The sequence below is a fragment of the Leptodactylus fuscus genome, chromosome 10, assembly GCF_031893055.1.
Source record: "Leptodactylus fuscus isolate aLepFus1 chromosome 10, aLepFus1.hap2, whole genome shotgun sequence".
Taxonomy (NCBI): Eukaryota; Metazoa; Chordata; class Amphibia; order Anura; family Leptodactylidae; genus Leptodactylus; species Leptodactylus fuscus.
The window spans coordinates 57,098,662-57,124,264 of NC_134274.1; the positions used below are offsets into that span (position 1 = coordinate 57,098,662).

At 42.2% G+C, this 25,603-nt stretch overlaps 1 protein-coding gene across 1 annotated transcript in view; it reads left to right on the forward strand.

Moving 5' to 3' along the window:
• Window positions 1–25,603, forward strand: part of LRRC20 (leucine rich repeat containing 20) — a 542,624-nt gene that overhangs the window by 271,287 nt on the left and 245,734 nt on the right. Inside the window, exon 4 of the mRNA XM_075258259.1 lies at window positions 13,869–14,036. Within this exon, the coding sequence (XP_075114360.1) occupies window positions 13,869–14,036 (168 nt within the window). The remainder of the gene's footprint in view (window positions 1–13,868; window positions 14,037–25,603) is intronic.

Here is a 25,603-nt window from a genome sequence, read left to right on the forward strand (position 1 = left end):
ACGTTGTGTATATGAAAAATCTATTTTACTCTCTACATTGCAAATAGTAAAATCCACAACAGAAATGTGCACAGAGAATGATGGAAATTTAACAAATGCATTGTGTCATTTTTCCCAATGTTTTGTGTAGTGTGTGGATAGGATTGTTTGTTTTTTATACATCCTATTTTTGTCCTTTTACTTGGCAACACCAATAGAATGAAGTCTATGAGAAATCTGTGAAAACTGCAGCCCCACAGATGCAAAAAAAAAAAATATGTGAAAAAAATTGATTGTTTCATTCTTTTTAACAACAGTTTTCATTTACAATTGTGTGAATATAGCCCGAGGGGTCAGTTATCACTTCTTAATATGACAAGTTTGTGGAACAAAATGTCAATAAAACAACATATTCTGGATGTGAAAGTCAAGTATTATTTAACAGTGTTCTGATAAAGGACAGTGATGTATTGAAGTATATATTAACAAGTCACCCGCTGGGCGATGAAGTGATAAACTTGTCAGGTGGTGTGGGTGACTGCCAGGTAATTACAATCAGGATATGCAGGCTTCTTAGACATGCCAATTTATGTGACTACAGCAACCGTTTCCACTAATCCCTATCATGCCTGCTGAGGCACTTGGATGGATAGTTGGCATGTGCAGTTAATAGAAAATGTCTTTAAAATGAACTACTGTATTAGTGGCTCATGAAATCCCTGCTCAAGGGATAGATTTGTTGTATTTAAGAAAATGAAATGCTTAAAGGAGGAGATATGCAATATTCATTGTACTAATTTTCAGACAATTAAAAACTATTATTTTGTTTAACTCAATTCTTTGAACTTACTAAAGAAAAAATTATGGCTGAATATAAATATTGGAAAATGATTTTCCAACTGTTTTTGAGACAAGACCAATATGTGAGTAGCTGGCAATATAGGTATGTGTGTTTGGATGATGGATGTTATTGTACAAGAGAGAACGCTGAGTGTAATAATGGCAAACCCATGCATGAGCTGGAGACTCTGATGACATATTACATAAGTGTATACCAGGTAGTGAGGCCTGTGAGAGTCAATGTACTGCTTGCCACTACCCAAATGGTTTGGAAGTGCTTGGCTTATGGTCTGTATGCAAGGATTACTGTGCGTGTGTGAAATGTGTTGCCATGACTCAGCATTGGTACCCTGGCTAAGAGGGTCACCATGCTGTTTAGAGACAGTGATCCACCTGTGTGCAGGAGGGAACTATGTGAGGATAGAGTGTATAGGGTTTGTATTAAATGATTATCAGCCCAGAACAGAAAGATAATAGAATATTGGAGGGTAACTGATCTGTAGAGTAGTAAGGAGTGATGAGTATCACTGTGCTAGAGGTGACTGAGGGTCCATGCCAGTGCCATTTGTGAGTAGTCCTTTGGGTTCCCTGTAGTAGGTGCAGGAACCATGCTTGCTCTGTGAATTAGACACAAGTTGAATCACAGTGACCAGGTCAGTGTGACTGGGTAGTTAGCCGCGTAAGAGATCGGGGGGGCTGAATTTACCAAGATATTGAGCCTGTATAAGCCATGTTAGGATGCCCATGACAGCCAGTGGTACAGAAGTCTCCTGGGGTTGTAAGATTATAGCTGTAGCTGAACTTGTGGTTGTAGATTGGGGAGAGAGTTGTCCAAAATAGTGATCATGTCTTTGTTGTAGCACAGATTGTTGGGCTGAGCCTAAAGTGTTTTTTTTTTTGTTCATAAGCAGATATAGTCCCTACCCAGAATAGTAGCAGCAAGGAGCATTGCTTGGCTTCTTGAACAAGTAGCTCTTGCATATTGGATTTGTATATATTCTCAGAAAGCAGTAGAATTAGGGGTTTCTACTCATGAGACTTTAGACTATAAATATACTATAGTGTTAATGTTATTGACTTTTAGGGGGTCTTCCCACATAAGAATTTGCCAATTTGAGGCGGAATCCAATTCAATGAGAGGCAATGCTCGTTCTTCAGTCAGATTCTGTCTGAGAACTCCAATGGAAATGAATGGGAGATAGAAGATGCACCTTTTCTCATTGCGTGGAATTTGTCAAAATTCGTTTGCAGAATTTTGCCTTGCCCAGTAAAGGTAAAATACAGTGGCATTCTTCTCCAGATTCCACTTCAAATTCATTGTCAAAATCTGCTTAAAATTCAACATCAATATCTACATTGTTTTTTTTTCAAGCAGAAAAAAAAAATCTGCTTCAAATTCCTGGAGCAGACATTTTCTGCTTGAAAAATTCAGCATCAAATTAAGTGTGAACACCCCCTTAAAGTGCATCTGTAAATAGTCTGTTTCAGTTTGATGCTTCCTGTGCAACATGTCAAGACAACCCTCTAAAAATAGACATAGTCCTCCTCCTGTGAGGAAGGTAGCTTGATAGCAGCAAAGGTTTGGGCTCAAACAGTCAAAGATAAGGACCTGAAATATGCAGCAAACTGGTTTATTTAGAAAAAAAAAACAAAACAGGAAAATAAATAAACCTTCACTTCAGGCACAAAATGAGCAAAATAAAATACATCCTTAACTTCAGGCAAAAAACAAAATAAAAACCTGCTCTTCTGAGCAACTAACTAAACAGAACTGATAACCTGACTATATGTGTGGCTTACTTCCAGCCACATAGACAAAACAAGCACAATATTGTCTCACCGGACTCTGTGTTACAGGACAGACCCAGCCACCTCCTATCACTCCCTGGATCTGCACTGGAATGTAGGATCTTCAGCCTTTCCTGGCCCAGTAATGAGCAAAGGACTCACATCTGTAGCTGGGGGAGATATAGCGTGATTCCAGCACTCTGTCTGTCACCTTCTCCCCACATACCCAGTGCAAAAAACTGGGGATCACAACTACTACTACTACTAATAATAATAAATTGTATTTATATAGTGCCAACATATTCCGCAGTGCTGTACAATTTGTAGGGTTCAAATACAGACAGAAAGATACATTACAAAGAAAGTCATTTCACACAATGGGACTGAGGGCCCTGCTCGAAACAACTACAGATTGTGCTCTATTTATAATCAGTTTCGGTATCTTACAAAGGATTCTTAAGTTAATAGTTGTTATATATCAAATTGAGTCTCCAAAGGTTTTCATCAGTGCACACTGGAACTGTGCATCACTGCAATACATACTATGCCTTCCATGTGAACACTGTAATTGCCACACTTTTATGTTTTTATTGAATTGGAACTTTGATGCAGTAGCTGTAGCGGTGTCAAGTGGTGCAATGACCTGTACATCTTAAAGTGTTTGCTACAACCCTAGTGTCCATTTTATTAGCAGATCAAAGTGAATAACTGTTTTACTGACTAAGGGGGCATTCACGTGGAGTTTCCGTGCGCTGATTCTGACGCAGATTTCACGTCAGAATCCGCACGAAAATAAAGCCTCCCATTGACGTTTTCTGCGCGGAACCCATTGAAATCAATGGGAAAAAAGCCTCCCATTGATTTCAATAGGTTCCACGTGGAAAATGGAACCCATTGAAGTCAATGGGAGGCTTTTTTTCCGCACGGATTCTGACGCGGATTCATCTCTATTGCTAATGCGTTCGGAAGTCTGTTTGGGAGGGTCACCATGCGGAATCCCCGAATGGATTACTGAACGCAGATGTGAACCAGGCCTGAGTGTCTAGGTATATAGTGAGTGCAATCCCATCCACACATTGCAGAAAAACACACATGGCAGACACACTGCAATTTCCAAAACTGTTGTGGTTTTGGAAATCTCATCATGTCACTTATACCTACAGAAACACTTGCAGTTTCCCTATAGGTATAAGGTTAAGTTCACACGGGGTTTTTTGGTCCGGAATCTTTACTGTGAATAGCGATAGTATTAGCACGAGTACGAGTGTTTTGAATACCGTAGTATTCATTCAAATACCTACTCGATCGAATACTACTCGCTCATATGGCTCTGAGAGCGGAACAATAGAGAGGTTGTGGGGTTTGGAAGAGGGGGGAGTCAAAAACAAAAATCGAAAAAATGCTTGTGGCAGGAAGGGGTTAATGTTTGGTATGGCTGGACTTGTAAAAACATTTGGCATCACTTATCGGGCATGATATACCTATATGAGGCACCCCACCTAGAGTTTTTTCTAAAATAGGTCATACCACTCTTGATTTTGCGCATGTAATTAGCCATCCCCAGTCACAGGTGGGAGGCTCCAAAAGCGCGCTGGGTTAAGGGTCCTTCAAATAGGGTGATATGTATCAAATGCTTGGAGCAGCAAGCCTGTAGTCTGTTTACCTTCCTGCCAAGCTCTATGTAGTGTAAGTACTATACTTTTTGTGTATAGTAAATCTTAAAATTTTGAAAGCGCAGCTTGGGTATGTTACCTTGCTGTTTGCCAGTGTATGCTAGAGGCTCATTGTGTGTGCCCAAGGGCGCAGGTGTGACTGGTCTATGTATATTGGTGTCTTACGTACTGTGAGAGAGACCCCTCTTTACAATAGAGGTAAATGGTAGCTATGGAAACAGAGTAGCATAGCTAAGCTATACTGTTTCAGTGGTTCTACAAAGCATAGCAGCAATGTTCTCATTGCGCCAAGTGTTCACTGGGTTGCTATGGACAACTAGGACCATTTTGATTTAAAACCATTTTAATAAATCTGCCCCAGTGTCCTCAAAATAATTGTTGTTGATTGTCATTTAGTGGCAATTTAGAGTTTTTTTGTGTACACGCCAGTATTAATTAGAATTATGTTACAGTAAGCCAAATCTATTACAAGGTAGTCATTTGGTAGTCTGTATGCCAAAAAAGGTATGCCACTATGCCAGTAATGAGCTGGTGTAACTTTGCACTGTAAATTAGTTTTCAGTGATTGAGAGCTGAGCATGTGGTATCTGCGTCCAGCTCTGTTCACTCTGCAGATATCAAGTTATCAGTGGGGATGCTTGGTGTTAGACCCCAACCAATCTGATATTGATGACCTCTCCAAAGGACAAGCCATCTATTTGTGGTCTTGGACAACCACACTAGGATGGGAGGCCATATTCCAAATTTTGTTTTGAGTGATACTTCTGAGGTTTAGTGACTGCAAGTATTGGGTTAATAGGATACGTGCATCTTACTTCAGAACTAAAAACTGTTTTGTTACAAGCTGGTGATTTCATGTTAAGATCAGTAAACATAGCTGCAAATAATGTTGCCAGCAAAAGAAAATGCAATTTCACACCAATGGCCTCAATCTGGGAATATTGAGATGCTATCATTTCCTGGTTTAGAAATAAACTCAGTCCATCTTCACTTTATATTTATTTCAAATTTCTCACCCTACTATAACAACACATGCAGAATCACTGAGAATAACTTTGAGTGAAACATTAATAACATCACTAGGATATCACACACACACACACAAAAAAAAAAAAAAATGACAGTTGTTTTTGGAATGAAATTCAACTTTTCTGAATGTAATAAATAAATATGTAAATGATTACCATATTAAAGTGAAATATTAGCTTTATTGGGGAAAACTGTACAACTAAGGATGCTCTAGTACAATGATGGCAAACCTTTTAGAGACCGAGTGCCCAAACTGCAACCCAAAGCCACTAAATTATCTCACACACAGTGTTATATGCTCCAAAATGGGCCCCTACACCGTATTATATGCTCCGTAGTGTGCCCTCACACAGCATTATACGTTCCACAGTGGCCCCTAAACAGTATTATTTGCGCCACAGTGTTCCCAACACAGTATTATATGCTCCACAGTATGCCCCCACACAGTATTATATGCTCAGCATTGGTCCCTACACAGTAGTATATGCTCCACAGAAGGCCACCCCACACAGTAGTATATGCACCATAGTAGGCCCCCCACACAGTAGTTTATGATACTTACTTCTTACTTCATCATGGGTACGTCGGGGCAGAGGTCACACTCTGCTGTCAGTGTAAGCCACAGGTCCACGGCCTACACTGCTTCCTAGCTAGTCTCATAAATGCTCAATTGGCGTTAAATCAGCGACCAGGCAGGATAAGGAGGCATTACAATCTGGTGGAAATGCTTCCTGTGTGTGAGTGGTAAGTATTATCCTGCTGAAAAATGCCAGTTGGACACCTGAAATGAGAGGCAACACATGTGGCACAAAATGTCCTGCCTAGCCATTGATGTCCCTTATATCACTATTTGGGGTGAATGATCTCCATATCATCACACCTGCAGTTGGGCTGTGTGTCACTCCATAACAAAGACAGAATTAAAGCTGTCACCACAAGGCCTCCATACTGGACTTCGACAGTCATCTGATCCCTAACAGAACCTGGATTGTTTGTTAAAGGTAGTCCAGGTTTCGCATTCATGCCACCACTGTAAGTAAAGATAATGGTGGCTGTCAATGGCAGGACACTTAATGAGCACAAAGACCCCTAATTTCCTTCTACAATGTGCCTGGAAATAGTAAGGGTACAGACTGTGTGTGCAATGAAGGTGCCACCTGTGTCTGAATGGTGGACAGGTTAACTGTGAGAGCTGCTTGATTCTCCCTATTGGTGGTCGGTGTAGGCTGTCCGGAGCCTGTTCACTCAATACCTCCTAAAAGCTAGATCTGAATGGTTTAGATGAGTGGTAATGATGAGTGGTAATTTGTAGAAACCGCTATCTTGCTTTTCTCGGTCCAATGATGTGCCCACTCTAAGTCTCTCAACCAAGCAAAATATCTTCAAGTGCATGTTTAGCAGTCAGCTGAAATGGTTAAATGGGTGCATTGTGATACATTAGCAAAGAAGACAACAAAAACTAATGAAAAATCAATGAGAACGTTTCTACAATAACCTTTTTGTTATATATTCTGTACTATAGAATTCATCTGAAACTTCCAATCCCTGTAGAGACATAGTTTCTTGAAGTTGATAGCTTGAATAAAATTCATAATAGGTGTTATTGCTTGCAAAAAAATTAAATAACTGATGATTTCTGAAAATTCAGATGGAGCAGGGGTATGAGTGCGGAAGAAGTACTCTATGATGATCCCTCGCTTGCTAAAAAGAAAATAATTGATAATCCTAAATCTGGCATGCCTCCACATAGTGAAATCCTCTGAAAGAGGTCCATGGGAAAAAAGGGGGGTTGTAGTGATGACACAAGATTCTGCAATCCATATTGGAATTTTGCATTCCACCACAACTGTATCATATACACACGTGGACAAAATTGTTGGTACCCCCCCCGTTTAATAAAAGAAAAACCCACAGTGGTCACAGAAATAACTTGAATCTGACAAAAGTAATAATAAAAATTGCTGACAAGCCGCAAAGCTTCTGGGAGAATGCCCTATGGACAGATGAGACAAAAATCAAACTTTTTGGCAAGGCATATCAGCTCTATGTTCCTACTGTTCCTCACATTGTCCCTACTGTGAAACATGGAGGAGGCTCTGTTATGTTCTGGGTCTGCTTTGCTGCATCTGGCACAGGGTGTCTTGAATCTGTGCAGGGTACAATGAAATCTCAAGACTATCAAGGGATTCTAGAGAGAAATGTGCTGCCCAGTGTCAGAAAGCTTGGTCTCAGTCGCAGGTCATAGGTCTTGCAACAGGTTAATGACCCAAAACACACAGCTAAAAACACCCAGGAATGGCTAAGAGGAAAACATTGGACTATTCTGAAGTGGCCTTCTATGAGCCCTGACCTAAATCCTATTGAGCTTCTATGGAAGGAGCTGAAACATGCCGTGTGGAAAAGGCACCCTTCAAACCCAAGACAACTGGAGCAGTATGCTAATGAGGAGTGGGCCAAAATACCTGTTGAGCGGTGCAGAAGTTTCATTGACAGTTACAGGAATCATTTCATTGCAGCGATTGCCTCAAAAGGTTGTGCAACAAAATATTGAGTTACGGGAACTGTCATTTCTGTCCAGGCCTGTTTCATGAGTTTTATTTTTCTTTCATTAAACGAGGGGTACCAACAATTTTGTCCATGTGTGGAGCTGGTGACTGTAGCAACTTCTGCTAGTGAATACGTGGAAGATTGAGGGGGACTACACTTGTTGTGAAGCTGGTGTCACCAAGGCTGATTCTAATTATATCCACTGCGGATCGTCTATAGTATTATATATAGAACATATATATCATAATCTGGCTGCAACATAAAATTAATAAAGATTTGGAATGGATACACCTCCCAGCCATTATGAAAGCCCATAATGCATCTCTGTATTTGATGCCTTCTATATGCTCAGATATTGTTAAAGATTTGTCTCTGCAACACTGGAAGTTATAGGCGGAAGTTACCATTTGGCAAGGTATGGAAATAGTAGAGGATTTTTGCCAAAGCGTCTATTTTAACTGTTACTGTAATCCTATCAAACCAGGAAAGAGTAGGATAGTACCATGTAGTCAGATCCTTTATTAATTTTGTGACATACCTGACAGGGTTGGCATACTTTCCTTGTAAATAATTGTCAATTGAATTGCAGAGATTCCAAGATAGGGGATATATCTTCTCTGTGTTTGGAAACCAAAATTGAAGGCAATGAGCTTTCCAATAGCAGGGGGATCTCACAGATTTATATGCATTAATTCTATGACTCAATAGTTGTTGAAGATGCATAAGAGAATTACTCAGATTTAGAATTCTGATCTATGGTTTCTATACTCCAGATATGTCAAGGTGTGGGGTTCATTTACTTTAATGTCTGTAAAATATGGTACCCCCTCCCCTAGGATCATCTGAAGTGACAAGGACAGGAGAATAATCAAATAAGTTGCAATTGCTCCTGTTTTCCTGCACACTGGTTAAAGTGAAAGCTGCAAGTGTATACAAATCCACTTTAGACTGCTGCATTTTTTATGACCTGCAAAGTGGATGCGATTCTCGCTAATCCCATCCCACACATTTCATTAAAAAAATGTGCAGCGGAAAAGCTGTGTTTTCAAAAAAGCTCAGGTTTTTGAAAATCTCAGTATGTCAAATATGCCTATGGAAACGCTGGCATTTTCCATGTATCTATAAAAGCTGCAGAAAGTTAGCAGTGTATAACTCTGCAGACTCTCTGCAGAAAAAAATATGATGCATTTCCGCAGTTTTTTTTTCTGCATCTTGCACACATGGGGCCTTAGCCTTAACCAGTAATACAGTGCCTTGCAAAAGTATTCAAACCCCTTGAACTTTTTCACATTTTGTCACCTTACAACCACAAAATTAAATGCAGTTAAGCGGGATGAAAATGATGCATGGTTTTAAAAATTTGAATCAAATAAAAATCTGAAAAGTGTGACGTGCAACAGTATTCAGCCCCCCTGTATCAATACTTTGTAGAGCCACCTTTCGCTGCAATTACAGCTACAAGCTTTTTTGAGGTATGTCTGTACCAGCTTTGTGCATCTAGAGACTGAGATTTTTTCCCATTCTTCTTTGCAAAATTTCTCAAGCTCAGCCAGATTGGATGGAGAGCATCTGTGAACAGCAATTTTCATGTCTTGTCTTGATGCCCAGTGGGATTTAGGTCTGGATTTTGACTGGGCTATTCTAACACATGAATATTCTTTCATCTAAACCAGGGGTAGGAAACGTACGGCTCTCCAGCTGTTGCAAAACTACAATTCCCAGCATGCATACTTGCTCTGCTGTTCTTGGAACTTCCAAGGAAGTGAATTGAGCATGATGGGAGTTGTAGTTTCACAGCAGCTGGAGAGCCGAAGGTTCCCTATCCCTGATCTAAACCATTTCACTGTAGCTCTGACTGTATGTTTAGGGTCATTGTCTTGCTGGAAGGAAGGTGACTCTCCTTCCCAGTCTCAAATCTTTTGCATCCTCCAACAGGTTTTCTTCCAGTATTGCCCTGTATTTAGCTCCATCCATATTCCCATCAAGTCTGACCAACTTCGCCATCCCTGCTGAAGAAAAGCCTTCCCACATCACGATGATGCCACCACCCAGAGCCAGTTTAACACATAGGGACACCCCCCTTCACCACCCGCTATTATGCCCATCTGAAAGCTGCCAAAAATTTATATTTTATATGAAGACATTCAATGGGTGAAAATGTATTTCTGAAGCCTGTCAGAAATGTTTTATATGTTCATCTCTAGTAATAATTGTTATAGCTTTTATTTTAGCGTGTAACAAATATTACCAGAGAGGTGGTAAACATATTTAACTCTATGAAGATTAGGTATGGACAGGACAGGAACAGTGAAAAAAATGTTAACTTTATTGATGACTATGTGTATGTATTGTGTAAGTGTTCGGCGCCTCAACCTGGATGATGGTAAACATCTGGGTCACAGTGCCAATAAACATCCTGGTTATGTTCAGAGGGGTATTACAAAAGAACAGTAATTACCAAAGGCTCAGAGGGGTATTACATTATCTGTCTATGTGACAATCAGAGCATAGTATGAAGTGCCTGCTACCCACTCCCCCTACATCCAGATTATACACAGACGATGATTATTTATCATTGGCAAAGAAGATTTATTATATTTATATATATATATATATATATATATATATATATATATATATATATATATATACACACACACATAACTTCACTTTTATTGAGATACCAAGATAAAACAGAATCTTCTCATGCTTGACAAATAAAATCACACAACAAACCACCTACAAGCAGTAGGTCATTTTTGTGGTGTTTGTCTGCTGTAGCACCTGTAGTTTATAGCCAATAATCAGGTCTTCAGGGGGTGTAATATAATCTCACTCTACACCTATAAGCTGTCTCAACTCCCTCAACCACATTTCCATGTAGGAACTAACACTGAAATGGCTCAATTACAAATATATGACCTATAAACAAAATAAGACAGGCGTATTCACCCTTGCCCCGAGGCTGCTGGCCTAATGCAACACCAACAGGGCTCAGAGGCAGAGACTACCTGTCCACTAGTGCTCAAACAGACGACAAATCAGCGCTGTTACAAACACAAAACTAAATATACTTTGGACTTAGAGTAACCCTACGCATTTCCTCACGAGTGATTCATTAGGGGTTAGATTCAGTAACGCTAGAAGCAGTGAAAACTGCTGATTCCAACAATAATGTTGCGGTAATGGCTGGAATTAGAGTGGTCACGGTGCCATTCAGAGGACCATTACGGTAATATTATTGTTGGAATCAGCATGAACCAGCATGAAGTTCAAGCTGATAAATCTGGATTCCACATGGACCGAGTTTCACAAAGAGTTTTAGCAGGTGTGGTGTCTTTAATAAGTTTGGGGATTACTGTTATTAACACACTATTCATGTCATGGAGGAACCTATGGTTTTCTTATGGTCGTTGTTTTAACGGCATTCATTGTGCAGCCAAATTGACATGTCAACCATATTCTGTGGGTCGCTAGCTATAATTTCAGGGATATCAAATTTTATTGTAAATAATCTTTTCTTTTTTTTTTTTCTTTTTTTGCATTTTAACCTTAAAAAATAAAAAAAACTTTAATTTCTTACAAAAACATCTACTACTCTGTTTTTAGTCTGATTAAGTGCATGATCAAACAAGCTATAACACAACAACTTAGGAATGGACGTAATTGTAAAATGAGGCTTAAAAGAAAATGAAATCTAAGAAAACGTCAAGAACCACAGATAACTCAATATCATTACTGGGTGGTACATGCCTAGGGAAAATGGTAGACAGCAAAGTCTGCAACACCTACAGCGTGTTTATAACATGGGACCCGTTGGCACGGCAGTGCTCTCATACTTACCAGGATTGACAAAGGTCTCATTGCGGAGCTATATGTGAGTATCATACAAGATGAGGTACTTCGTATATGCGAGTACTATGGGTATGTAAAAGGACAACATGGTGTTCCAGCAGGACAACGATCCACTGTATACATTGAGATTAATGAACCAATGGTTCAATGACAATGCAGTACAGGTGCTAGATTAGTCCCCAGACCCCACCCCAATTGAGCACTTGTGTGTAGAATTGAAGATAAAGCTGTGTGAGTCCACCAGTATGCACCAACATTGGGAAATGGTACAAGAGACCTGGGACTAAGTTTCAGTCTAGACATGCTTGACTCTTATTGAGAGCATGCCCAGAAGGATTCAGAGAGTGTTGAAAGCCAAAGGTGGATTAACAAAATACTAACAAAATAATAAAAATTAAAATGTAGATTTTTAGGAACAAAATGGCGACAATGCACTTACTTGACAAGAATCTGCATTACTAACCATATGCTAAATAGTTGCTAGTCAAATTTATGCATGAGATAGCCAAGAAAATTGAACATGAGACTTCCACCATTTTATAGACAAAAAGTCAAAACATTATTACCCAGTCTATCACAATTTTTGCCTGAGATGCTTCCAAACTGAAAAGATCACCGTGATATCTGGTCTACATTACAAGACACACATATGGACTTGTTAATTAGTCAGTTGTTAACTGAATTAACATCCTGCTTTAATTAATGACCTATATCCTGACCTATGTAATGGAAATATAATTACTATACATATTAGACTCTTAACAAGACATAACCACTACAATGAACGAATAAAACGAGACAAAAATCCATAATTGCACAGTGCAATATATGCATTTCATCACACTATATTACTTATATTATCTATTCAGTTTCAATATACCATTCAGTTTGCTTTTTATTTTTACTAAGTTAGGAAAACACAACATTTTTACTTTTTCTTTCAGTTTACACTTAACTGAATAAACTGAATTTAGTAGTAAGCGTGAAGTTATAGGGGGATCTTTAGGGCAAATTTCTTGTACTATCCCAGTCATTAATGGGGCTTGCAGTAATCCATGTGGTTGCTACTGAAACAACAAACACCAGTTCTTATAAGAAGGTGAAACTGCATATCTACAAATGCACAAGTCCAAAAATAGATGTTGCATGGTAATACTTAAATAGAACTGAGCTACAAATAGTCTGTGTGACTGAATGTGATGTCATATGACCTGTGAACTACTGATTTGAATAACTAATCTGTGGGGTCTCAGGTATCAGACCCCTGCTCTAAAGAAAGGTCATCAATATTTTAGTCCCATAAAACCCCTTTACACTAAGGCCCACATTGCTCAAAATATTTTTCTTTTGTTGTTGCAGCAGTTTGTTTTTGTTTTTTTTTTAGCAAAACACAAGAATAACTACATATGTCATGGAAACTATAAATTAAGAACTTATGCTTTTTCCTCCTGCTAAATTCACTTTTATGTCTTTGGCTAAAAAAAAAATGCAGCAAAATCTGTAGCAGAAATTTTTTTTTTCTGCAACTTGGACCTTTAAAGAGGACCTTTCATGTCCTGATCAATGTGCGGTATTATATACTGCTATAAAGCTAACAGTGAGCTGAATTTAGTGTACTGTCAGCTTCCCGATATGTGCCCCACTGCTAGAGGTATCGGTGCTGTTAATTTCGGCACTGATATTTCCCCACTGTCAGAAGGGCAGGCGGGCCTTACAAACTACCGTCAACGCTGGGCTATGAGGAACCCCCCCATGACTGTTCTGTAACTTAGCCTTGTACTGTCAGAAGGAACGTTCCTTACAGTTCCTAGGTGGTAGGGAATGCCCCCTCTGACAGTACAAGGCTTTGTTACAGTACACAATAAATTCAGCTGTTAGCTTTCTAGCGTTGTATAAAACTGCACATTACTGAGGACTTTAAAGAGTGTTGTAGAATAACTTACAGAATGATTTTCTATCCATCTTTACAATGCCTGCACACAGCTATATTGTTCAATATTGGCAACAATTTTGTTTGCTTTATACTTATACTGCACAGACAGTATTGCCACCACTTTGTGTTATATTGCATATATTGCAGAAGCATTTCATCTTACTTGAAAGAGATGTCCTTGCCTTTTTATGTGATCCTAATGTCTCTAATATTTTGTGTTACAGAGCTCAATCTTGAAGGAAATATGCTTGAAAAGCTCCCTCATGAAGCCTGCCTTCTACCTAACCTCAAAATGATCAATTTAGCAAAAAATAACTTTCAAACATTCCCAGACGAGCTGACACAAATTCAGTGTATAGAGAACATCAACCTGGAAGGCAATCAGATCAAAGGTAGGTGATAAACTGTTTTGTACTGATAATATAACATCTACAAAAAATATTTAGTTGCATTTATTTGTAAAGACAATTATGTTTATTTATTGAATGCCAACCAAGAAATGTATGTTACCACATGGGTTTGCTATAGATTTTTATTGTGCCTTACCTGCTTCTGTTTAAATCCTATATAGATATCCATGCCTCCTTGTCTTCAAAATGCAGGCAAGCCACAATGCTATATAAGGAAGTTCATATACAGTGCCTTGAGAAAGTATTCGGCCCCCTTGAACTTTTCATCCTTTTGCCACATTTCAGGCTTCAAACATAAAGATGTCAAATTTAAATTTTTTTGGGAAGAATCAACAAAATGTAATATATTTATGTTTGAAGCCTGAAATGTGGCAAAAGGTTAAAAAGTTCAAGGGGGCCAAATACTTTCGCAAGGCACTGTAAGGCTGTATTCACACAGAGTAACACCAGGCATTTTTTGTGTGTTTTTTGCACATAGCGCTATTTTGCGGTGGTGTTGACCGGCGTTAACGCGGCGCTACGCGGCGTTAACGCGGCGTTATGTGCAAAAAAACACACAAAAACCGCCTGGCGTTACTCTGTGTGAATACAGCCTAAGTGGTTAAAAAAATACACTCATACACTGCTAATTTTTTCAGGGGCAATAATAAAGTTCCAATTACAGAATTTTGTATAGTGTAGAATTCTGTATCATAGCCTATTGGTGATGCCCATCAGGTAGCACGCCTTCTGAGTACACCAAACACAATACTGACATCTTAAAGGGATTCTATCTGCACATGTCCGTCAGCCATTTTCTAGTGGTCCTCGTGTAGGAGACCTCTGTAAAATGGCGACGGAACATGCGCAGTTAACTGTTCTGTCGGCCATTTTGCAGTGGTCTCCTGTAAAAATAAGAGGAGAATGACCGTATGAGCAGAAAAAAAGGTGGCGCTGGATGAATGACAAGGCTGGGCTCAGAGCCCGGGAGAATGCCTCCTGTTCTTTCTGAGCATAAATTAGCATAAAGAAGAAAAGAAGAGAGATTCAAAAACGGCGGGATGGACCTTCAAGATGAAGGGAGGAGATGAATAGCCTTTATAAAGGCTATTCTGATGTGCTCTTAGTTTTAAATGTATTTTTTAAAGATAGAATCCCTTTAATTTCAGCAACATCACTGGACCACATAAAAAAAAAAAATCCTGCAAAAATGACACAGTGGAATTCATTATTATAGTAAAAATATGCAAAATCACAACCAGCTTTTTCATTGCCTTGTTTGTTGTTACACAAAGAAAGTCCTTGAAAAAGATCTCAAATTCACAACATACAACTTGAAAAGGCCATATATACAAGGGCATGATAAAACACTAGCTGGAAACTACTGATGAATATCCCCTCATACAGTGATCATCTATTCACAATGTTAACTAGTAGGCTTGTAGAAACTGATTACCGCTCTGTAACTTTACTTAGCCTGTAAGATGGCAGACAATGGGGACAATGGAAGGAAGGAGAAAACAAATGTCTACAGGTATTTTATATCGGCACAAAGAAGTTGTCAGTTTTTAGAAAGTTGGATCTTTGTTATATTCAGTCATTTTTAGTTGGTGTGTTTAGAAGCATGATGTGCACAAAATCACTTCTTCTGTCATGGCTTAGACATGCCAAAAAATTGTATTAGTGGTTGCCTGGATAGTGAGATCCTTACTCATCCCTGAATCAAAAAATACATATAGTATACTAAAGTATACCTTTGAATAATATACCATTAAAAAATAGTTTATGCCTTTTTAGCCTCATGTATATTAAAAGTTATATTTTAGTCTACTACTCTTCATATTTTGATTTATCGGTATGCATAATATCTATATAGTAGTGGTTTTTTTTTTGAGTTATAGTATTGGTATCACACCATTTCTAGTCTTCTAGCAGTAGAGTGCAACTCTCTTTAAATCGCCCGTACTCTACTACTGATGAGATGACTCTGTTCCTCTGGTGTCTATATAAATACAGCAAAGCTAATTCAGTCGGTAACAGCCTGGTGGGGCAAGCCTGAATGAAGATGAGTTGTAGCATGGTCATGTGAAGAAGAAGTTGAGCAGAGTATCATAGTCCTGCACATTTACTTTCCCCCGACGCCCAAACAGCAGCACAAGATGGGGTATTCCTGCCCCTGTGTACTGTTAGGACAGGTGGAACTTTTAATAAACTAACTAGTTACCCTCCCATAAAAGGTCCAGGAGACCTCCCCCTCCCTGTGTTTTTTTCTGTCCTGTTACCAGGACAGGTGGAGGGAGAGGTCTCCTCCTCTCCCACACATTCTTTCTTTTTGTGGAGGAAATCTCCCTTTTCTAGCCCCCCCCCCTCCCCCCATCTTGTGCTGCTGCTGTCAGGGTCTTACCGGGGGTTTGGGGCTTTCTTTGCCTTCCTCACGGCGCCTCCTCCCTTCTCCGGTCTGGCGCGGCCCCATCTCGTGCTACTGCGTGGGGGGGAGATGGTGAGGCAGCGTATCTGTTCTCGGCGCTGCGGCGCCACTCGTCCGGCTGCCGGGGAGGAACTGTAGATGCAGTTCCTTGTTTCGCCGCGGGCACTACTTGCGGTGCTCCGCGGACTTCCTCTCTTCCCGCGCATGCGCGGGAATCCGGTTCGCGCATGCGCGGACCGTCGTCCCCGCTCGGCCGGACTTTGGGAGCGCTTGAGCAGCGCTCCCACCCCGCTTTGAACTGGATTTAAGGGGATAGTGTCCCCCTCCGCTCCATCCTCCTAGCCAGCTTAGGCTAGGAATAAAATGGTGCCCCCAAGCCTGGCTCTGGCCGAGGCGCTGGAAGGGGGCGGAGCTAAGGTTCGCCCCGCCCCCGTTTCTCCCTATTTCTTCCTGGTCTGCCCAGAGTAGGTTGCCTGTCTGCTTAGCTTGCAGGTTCCTACTCTCCCTGGGCAACCAGAAGGTAGAAGAAATTTCCTGACTCTACAGGTGCTCTGAAATTCCTTTCAAAAGATGTCATCCTCCTCTTCAGTGGCGGATAACCCTAAAAGGAAGGCTTCCAGTAAGCGTCGCCACCTTGCCTGCGCCAAATGCGAAGTCCCCTTACCTGATGGCTACGCCTATCAATGTTGTCGCGGGTGTCGGGGTCCCCCCTCAGAAGACACTTCTGTCCGTGACGTGGTCGGTTGGGTAAGGGAATTCGTCGAGGAGTCGATGAAAGAGATGAAATTCTCAATCTCTCAATTGGCCAAGAGACCACGGCTGGATTCGCCTCCTTCTCTCCCACCGATGGAGGGTCTCCAGATCTTGGACGAGGTATCCTCGGGAGAGGACAACCTGGACCCATCTAAACCGGTATTCTCGGTGGATAGGATGCCCAAACTGCTAAGAGTGGTTCGGGCTAAGGAGTTGGAGGAGGCGGCTGAGGAGGCTCCATCTACCTCTCTCAGAGCCTTCAGGGCGGACCCAGACTTGGTAAAAAGGCTGGAGGCTGAATGGCGGTTCCCTGAACGCCCATTCATTGCGTCTAGACGCTTTAGGTCTCTTTTTCCCCTATCCGAGGCACAATCCAGCTCCTGGGGCCCTCCGCCCAAGGTTGACATAGCCGTCTCCAAACTGTCAAAGCGCACGGTAGTACCAGCGGAGGATGGCTCTAACCTCCAAGATGTGATGGATCGCAGGGCGGAGGGGTCCCTGAGGCGTGTATACGCCTCTTCCTCGGCACAGGCCTCAGTGGGCATTGCGGCTAGCGAGGTGGTCGCTAAACTGCGGTCAGACATCTCTAAGCTGGAGAGAGATATTGACTCCGGGGTCCATCGGGACGACTTGCTGTCGGCCATGACAAATATTTCCCTCATGTCTGACTATCTCTCGGAGGCGGCCTTCTACCAGGTCAAGCTGGCCGCAAGATCCATGGCATTGTCCACCGCCGCAAGGCGCCCCCTCTGGCTTAAGCCCTGGAGGGCAGATAATGCCTCCAAGTTTAATTTATGCGCCTTGCCATTCGAGCCCGGCAGGCTATTTGGCACCGAACTCGACCGGATAATGGAGGGTCTGGCCGATTCAAAGGGTAAGAACCTGCCCCAGTCCACAGGATCCAGGCAACGATCCTTTCGGGGCTACGCCCCCTCCAGAGGCATGTCTAGAGGCCAGTTCCGTAGGCGCCCCTCGGGCCCAAGAGGCGGTCGAGGTTCCTCCCGTGGTGGTGAGAAAAAATCCACCTTCTGACTGTCACGACCCCCTTGCCTGCAGGGCCAAGGTGGGGGGTCGTCTCTCCTTACATTTAACCGCCTGGCACCATCATATCCAGGATCCTTGGGTTCTCCAACTTATACGGGAAGGCTACAAAATAAACTTCCTTTCCCTTCCTCCAGACAGATGCAGGAGGACCCGCCCTCTTCAGGGCACCAAACAACTTCATCTGCAAAGATCTGTGCTGGAGTATATCGACAAGGCTGCATTGGAACCCGTCCCCCTAAACGAACAAGGGCAAGGCGTCTACTCACCCGTGTTTCTAGTGCCAAAATCAACCAGAGGGTGGCGCATGATTATCGACCTAAGGTATGTAAATCAATTTATCCGCAAGGTCCGGTTCCGGATGGAGACCATAAGGTCGGTTCTCCCTTTCCTGCAGCCAGGAGATCTATTCGTCACCTTGGATTTGAGGGACGCATACCTCCATATTCCTATCTATCCTCCACACAGAAAATATTTACGGATTGCCACTTATCTAAACGGAAGATTACATCACTTCCAGTTTACAGCTCTCCCGTTTGGTATAACCTCAGCCCCCCACACCTTTACAAAGGTAGTGGCCCCGGTCATAGCCGCCCTGCGCCTCCAGGGGATATTTATTGTCCCATATCTAGACGATTGGCTAATAAAAGCTCAGTCAAGGGAGCTCCTCGCCACGCAGTTGAGCATCACAGTGGCATTCATAAGCGAACTGGGCTGGCTAGTAAACTGGCAAAAGTCAGTAGTGGTTCCATCTACCCGGATTCAATTCCTAGGGTTCAACCTGGATTCTCTCAGTATGACGATCTCCCTGCCCTCTCCTCGAAAGGAGAAGATTGGTCGAGCGGTTCACTACCTATCCCGAACCAGGAAGGTTACAATCAGGACAGCGATGAAGGTCCTAGGTCTCATGTCCGCGACCATCGAGGCAGTTCCCTGGGCTCTATGGCATATGCGCCCGTTACAACTCGAGATCCTGAGAGTATGGAACCACAGTCCCATGGGACTTCAGAAGCCTATCCAGCTTTCCATCAGTGCCCATCGATCACTACAATGGTGGTCCCAACTCAAAGACGGGAGGTCCATGGTCCAGACCTCCTGGACCCTGTTGACCACAGATGCCTCCCTAACAGGCTGGGGAGCGCATCTGGGGGAGACCCTAATACGGGGAACATGGAACCCGCAGGAGAGAACTCGCTCCTCCAATTGGCGAGAACTTACGGCAGTTTTTCTGGCACTACGGACTCTGACTCCCCATCTCCAAGGGAAGGCTGTCAGAGTAAGAACAGACAATTCTACAGCCGTCCAATATATCAACAAACAAGGGGGCACCAGGTCCCCCTCCTTGATGCGGGTGACCGACCTGATATTTTCATGGGCGGAGAAGAATTTGTCCCGGCTGTCAGCGGTACATATCAAAGGCCACCTCAACGTCCTGGCAGATCAACTAAGCAGGGGACTAGTGACAACAGCCGAATGGTCCCTGTCCCCGGAAATTTTCCAACAGCTTACCAGAATATGGGGTCTCCCCGAGGTGGATCTGATGGCCACCCAACACAACGCCAAGGTGGGACGGTTTTGCTCCCTGTACCGGGACGGCAATCCCTTGGCGATCGATGCCCTGTCAATACCCTGGAGCTTCAAACTAGTATACGTTTTTCCTCCCATCCCAGTGATTCCCAGGGTGTTGGCAAAACTCAGGCAGGACCAGACATCGGCCATTGTCATCATGCCGTTCTGGCCGAAAAGGGCATGGTTTACCCACCTCATGTTAATGAGTCGAGGGACCTACTGGAGGCTTCCGTGTGTCCAAAACCTGGTAACTCTAAACAGTCAGCTCTGCCAGGATCTGGACAGGTTCAACCTCACTGCCTGGAGGTTGACCGCACCGTACGTGGAGACAGAGGATTGTCCCAGGCCGTTTTAAGAACACTGGCCCACTCTAGAGCGGACTCAACCAATCGTAGTTACCAGAGGATCGCCCAAGTATTTAACGATTGGGGAGCCAGGAGGCAGTGCGATACAACATCTATCGAATCAGTCCTGGAGTTTTTACAAGAAGGGTTGGACAAGGGATTGTCCCCAGCCACCTTGAGAGTACATGTCTCGGCGTTATCCGCTCTATTGGGGACTAGACTGTCTCAGAATCCTCTTATAAGGCAATTCCAGAAAGGGGCCTCCAGGCTCCGACCCCCGGTTCGGCCCCCGGCTCCCCAATGGGACTTAGCTGCGGTCCTGCAAGGGCTATGTGGCCCTCCATTTGAACCTTTAGCTGAAGTGGACTTCAAGTACCTCTCTTGGAAGGTGACCTTTTTGCTGGCAATCACATCTGCCAAGCGAGTGGGTGAGCTCCAGGCCTTGGCGGCATCAGAGCCATACACAGTCTTTTTTCCAGACAGAGTCCAGCTTAGGTTTGTTCAAGGTTTTCTGCCCAAGGTTCCGTCAGTGGAAAATATAAACCAGACTATAACCTTGCCCACCTTTTTCCCCTCTCCTTCCTCGGAGTGGGAGGAGAAGATGCACAGTCTGGATCTTGTGCGAACATTGCAAATATACCTGGACCGAACAGGCCCATTCCGTAAGTCAGAAAACCTGCTCATCAATTTTTTTGGTCACAACAGAGGGGTTAAGGCGTCCAAACCTACTCTGTCAAGGTGGATCAGAGAAGCCATCTCAGTGGCCTTGCAGACACAAGGGCTGCAGGTTCCGGAATTTTTGCGAGCCCACGCTACCAGGTCGGTGGCTGCATCATGGGCAGAGAGGCAGTCCCTCTCAGTAGACCAAATCTGTGCGGCTGCATCTTGGTCTTCCCACTTGACGTTCGCCAGACACTATAGGTTAGACTGGCATGTTTCCAAGGCAAAATCTTTTGGTTATTCTATCCTGACCTCTGCTTGTCAGGATCGCCCTCCCTAGAAGGGGTATTACTTGTTAAATCCCCATCTTGTGCTGCTGTTTGGGCGTAGGGGGAATGGAAGATTATGTAGATAATCTGTTTTCCCTTAGCCCAAACAGCAGCACAAAGCTCCCTCCCTTTCTTGTTAAAGGATAAATTATTATAGTCGGTATGGTACTTGGAGACTAACACAGGGAGGGGGAGGTCTCCTGGACCTTTTATGGGAGGGTAACTAGTTAGTTTATTAAAAGTTCCACCTGTCCTAACAGTACACAGGGGCAGGAATACCCCATCTTGTGCTGCTGTTTGGGCTAAGGGAAAACAGATTATCTACATAATCTTCCATTCTGGTAGTACATAGCTTAAATAACCTATCAGGTCTTAAAAATACCTGTGTTTGTTGCTTTGGACTGGTAGGGGCTAGAGAGAAAATTCCAAATGTGCTGGAATCAGTGGAGCAGCATCTATTTACAGATGACTAGAATTGTTGAAGGTGGTGAAAGGTCCTCTTTAAGTATGATTCTGGAGCTGGGAATATCCCTTTAGGACTAAATTGACTTAAACTTGATTGTTTGTTACTTTGTCAGTTTCAGCATGACAAAAATGTGTAATATATTTCCTAATTAAGTAAAATACATTATTTAAAATAAATAAATAAAGAGAATACTAGCTGATCGATCTCTTATTAGGTGTGCTACTGAATAATTGCTTTTATCTGACGTATATGTAGTATTGATTACTTTAATTACTTTCATCTTAGACTTAATTATATCACAGTGCTATGCACAGAGCTACTTATTAGGTTACCTGCACCACTACCACACTGATTGTACTTCAAGAATATTACCAAGACATTTTTCAATATGAATATTCATTGGAAATTCCATTTAAAATAAATTTTGACTGTTTTTTAGTTTGTGATATTTATACTTTCAAATATGTTCTCATCCATCACAACATACTGTATAAGTGGAATTCCATAGTCTAAGGGGGCATTCACAATTGCGCCCAGTGTCCGGTTTGAAACTGAACAGGGGTTGGAAACCCGGCGATCAGCTTTAAAACTCATTCACTTGAATGGACTGTAAAGGTGACTGCCTGTGACTGCCTGCGGCCTGTCTGTAGGGAAACCAGTTTTTTTAGCTGGACACAAAGTCCTGCTTGTCCGACTTTGTGGTGGTCCCAAAGCCATGTTTTTCTGAAGAACCCCAAGTTTCATAATGTTTATACTCTAAATCCAGTCATCCTCATAATTGCTTGGTCACCTTCCTTTGCACCTTTTAAGTTCAGCTATGTCCTTTTTATATACAGATAGCAAAAATTGTACGCAGTGCTCCATATGCGGTTTAACAAATAGTGATTTGTATAGCAGTAATCCTTGACATGATTGACATCCAATAACAATTTACCTTGGTATCAGCTGCCTGGCATTGGCTGCTAAAATTAAGTTTACTTTCCACCAATGTCCCCAAGTCCCCAGTGCTATTTAATACATAATTGTAAAACCTGTTTCCACAACCCAGGTGCATAACTTTACGTTTATCCACATTAAAATAAATTTGCAACTTCCCCGTCTAAGCTTCTTCAAATCCCTGTGTTGACTATTTTTCAAAGCTTAGTGTCCTCTGCAAATATTGAGATTCTATTCCATACATCCCCTGCCTAGTTATTAATAAAAATAACCGGACCCAATACTGTTTTCTGTGGCATTAAATTTGTGTTTGTGACCCATGCAGTTGAATCAACATTCCACTTCTGCCACACATGTAGATGGCAACACAATTGATCTTGTCTTCCATCGACTTCTCACAGTTTCTAAATTTACGAACTTTTCTCTTTCCCTCTATGATCATAACCTTCTGTCTTTCACCATCAGTACTCTCTCCGCTTCACAGTAAACACCTACCTATCATACATATAGGAATTTATGTGCTATTAACACCCAGTACCTCTCAGATACTCTACAGTCCTCTCTGTCCCCCATCTCATCTGTCCCAATCTGACCACCAGTCACTATGAAACCCTTAAAAGTGCATTGGATGAGATGGCTTCCCCCTTCACTCCAAAAGTTCGACATAGGAGGCAGCAACCCTGGCACACGCCACAGACACGTTTTCTTCAGTGGTGCTGTAGGTGTGCTGAATATCTGTGGAGAAAATCATGTACATCTGAAGATTTCCTCCACTTCAAATTTATGTTTAAAACATAGTTCTTTCATTTACCTCGCCAAAACAAGCCTATTTCACTGCTCTCATCTCTTCTCTGTCCTGCAAACCTGAAAGGCTCTCTGAAACTTTTCACTGCTTACTCACACCCAAGGTGCATGCACCATTCACAGACCTTACTGCAGATGACCTGGCCACTTATTTCCATGACAAAATTGATAAGATCCATCAGGAAATAACTGCCCAATCCCCAGGTGGCAATGAATTCCCTCACCTACCATTGTACTGATCCCCTTACCAACCGCACTTCAGACTGTCCATTCTCATCTCATGAACCTGTTAAAGAATAGGAAGTGTCCCAGCTTCTTCTCGCCCTACGACCTGCAGTAGTGACCCCTTCCCCTCACACCTTCTCCAATCTCTATCGGCTGCTGTTAAGACTTGTCTTACTAAAATATTTAACCTCTTTCCTCTGGAATTTTTCCATCCTCTTTCAAACATGCTGTCATTTACCTCGCCATTGAAAAAATCCTCCCTTCACCTGTCCTGTGCTGCTATCGACCCATCTCTGACTTCCCCTTCATCTCCAAAATCTTGGAACGTTTGGTCTATTCTCATTTGTTCTGCTATTTCTCTGCTGTCTTCTTGACCCCTTACAATCTGGCTACTGCACTCTACTGAAATGGCCCTCACAAAAGTCTCCAATGATCTCTTGACAGAGACTTTAGTGAGGGTTGATCTCCAATGATCTCCTGAAGTCCAGTGGTGACTTCTCTCTTCTTATTCTTCTGTATATCTCAGCAGCGTTGGACACTGTTGACCTTCAACTCCTCCTCACTATACTCCGCTCAATCAGCCTCAAGGACACTGCGCTCTCCTGGTTCTCCTCTTATCTCTAAGACCGCACTTTCAGTGTATCCTCTGCGGGCTCTGTTTCTTCCTCTCTTCCCCTTGCTGTTGGGTTCCTCAGGGCTTGGTCCTTGGCCCCCTTCTCTTTTCTCTCTACACAGTCTCCCCCCATTGGACAAACCATCACTAGACTTGGCTTCCGGTACCATCGTTATGCTGATGACACTAAATTATACACATTTTCCCGTGATATCACTCCTGTACTAATACAGAACACCATTGACTGTCTCTCTGCTGTCTGGAATATCATGTCTTCGCTCTATGTGAAACTGAATCTCTCAAAGACTGAACTACTGCTGTTTCCACCATCTAATAGATCTGTCCCTGATATATCCCTTGCATTTTCCGGCCTTATTATAACTGCTAGGCAGTATGCCCGCTGCCTCAGGGTTGTGTTTGACTCCAATCACTTGCACGCTCGTGTCATCTACACCTCAAAAAAACTTCTCCAGAATACGCCCTTTCCTTACCACAGATACATTAAGGACACTTCTTCTTGTTGCTCTGATTCACTTTCGCCTTGACTAATGTAACTCCTTACTAATCGGTCTTCCCCTTACTAAACTCTCCCCTCTACAATCTATTGTGAATGCAGCGGCCAGACTCATCTATCAGTCTAGACGCTACAGGGAAGCCTCCAGTCTGTGTCAGTTACTACATTGGCTGGCTATTCATTACAGAATACAAAATAAACTTATTGCAGGCTGTCCCGAAATGCGTAAGCTGTTTTTGCATTTTCTGAAGGCATGTAACAGTGTCTTTTATCGCTTTTTATTTTGGATAGGATAGTTCCATTTTCTTTTTCTTAAATCTGGATCGCTGGATCTTCCTTTTTCAATTGCTTCCGCTTTATCAGGCAGGATGTTCGGCATTCAAGGTTCTTTTTGGTGTATTCATTTTTTTTTTGTACCTTTTGATCTCCTGATTGATATTCGACTAACATCCTAAGAACATCAAGAAAATCTACAAATTAAAAAACATAATTCTGCAAAGAGTTAACTTGTACCCAGTGTTGTTATTCATCTGAGCATATTTCAGACCTGTTCTACTACAGAGTGTTTCTTTTTTTTTTTTTCTTTCATTTTCTTGACATGTTGTGGCTCCTGTGGGCTCATAATTTCCATTAAAATGTTATCTTGCCATAATCTGCATTTATTAGAAGACACATTTGAAACTATTGCACTATGGGGTCAGAGACGTAAAGGTTAATTGCGTTTGTTCTGCTTAGATATGGAAATCACTTTAAGTAGCACAGTATGAATTATATGGTTACACTATAACAGTAGCGTTATCTGTGCATATAATAGAAGTCATTTCCGTCATACACTATCAATTACATGGACTCAAGCAAGGTCTTGTTTGTAGCCCATTTCTGCATTAT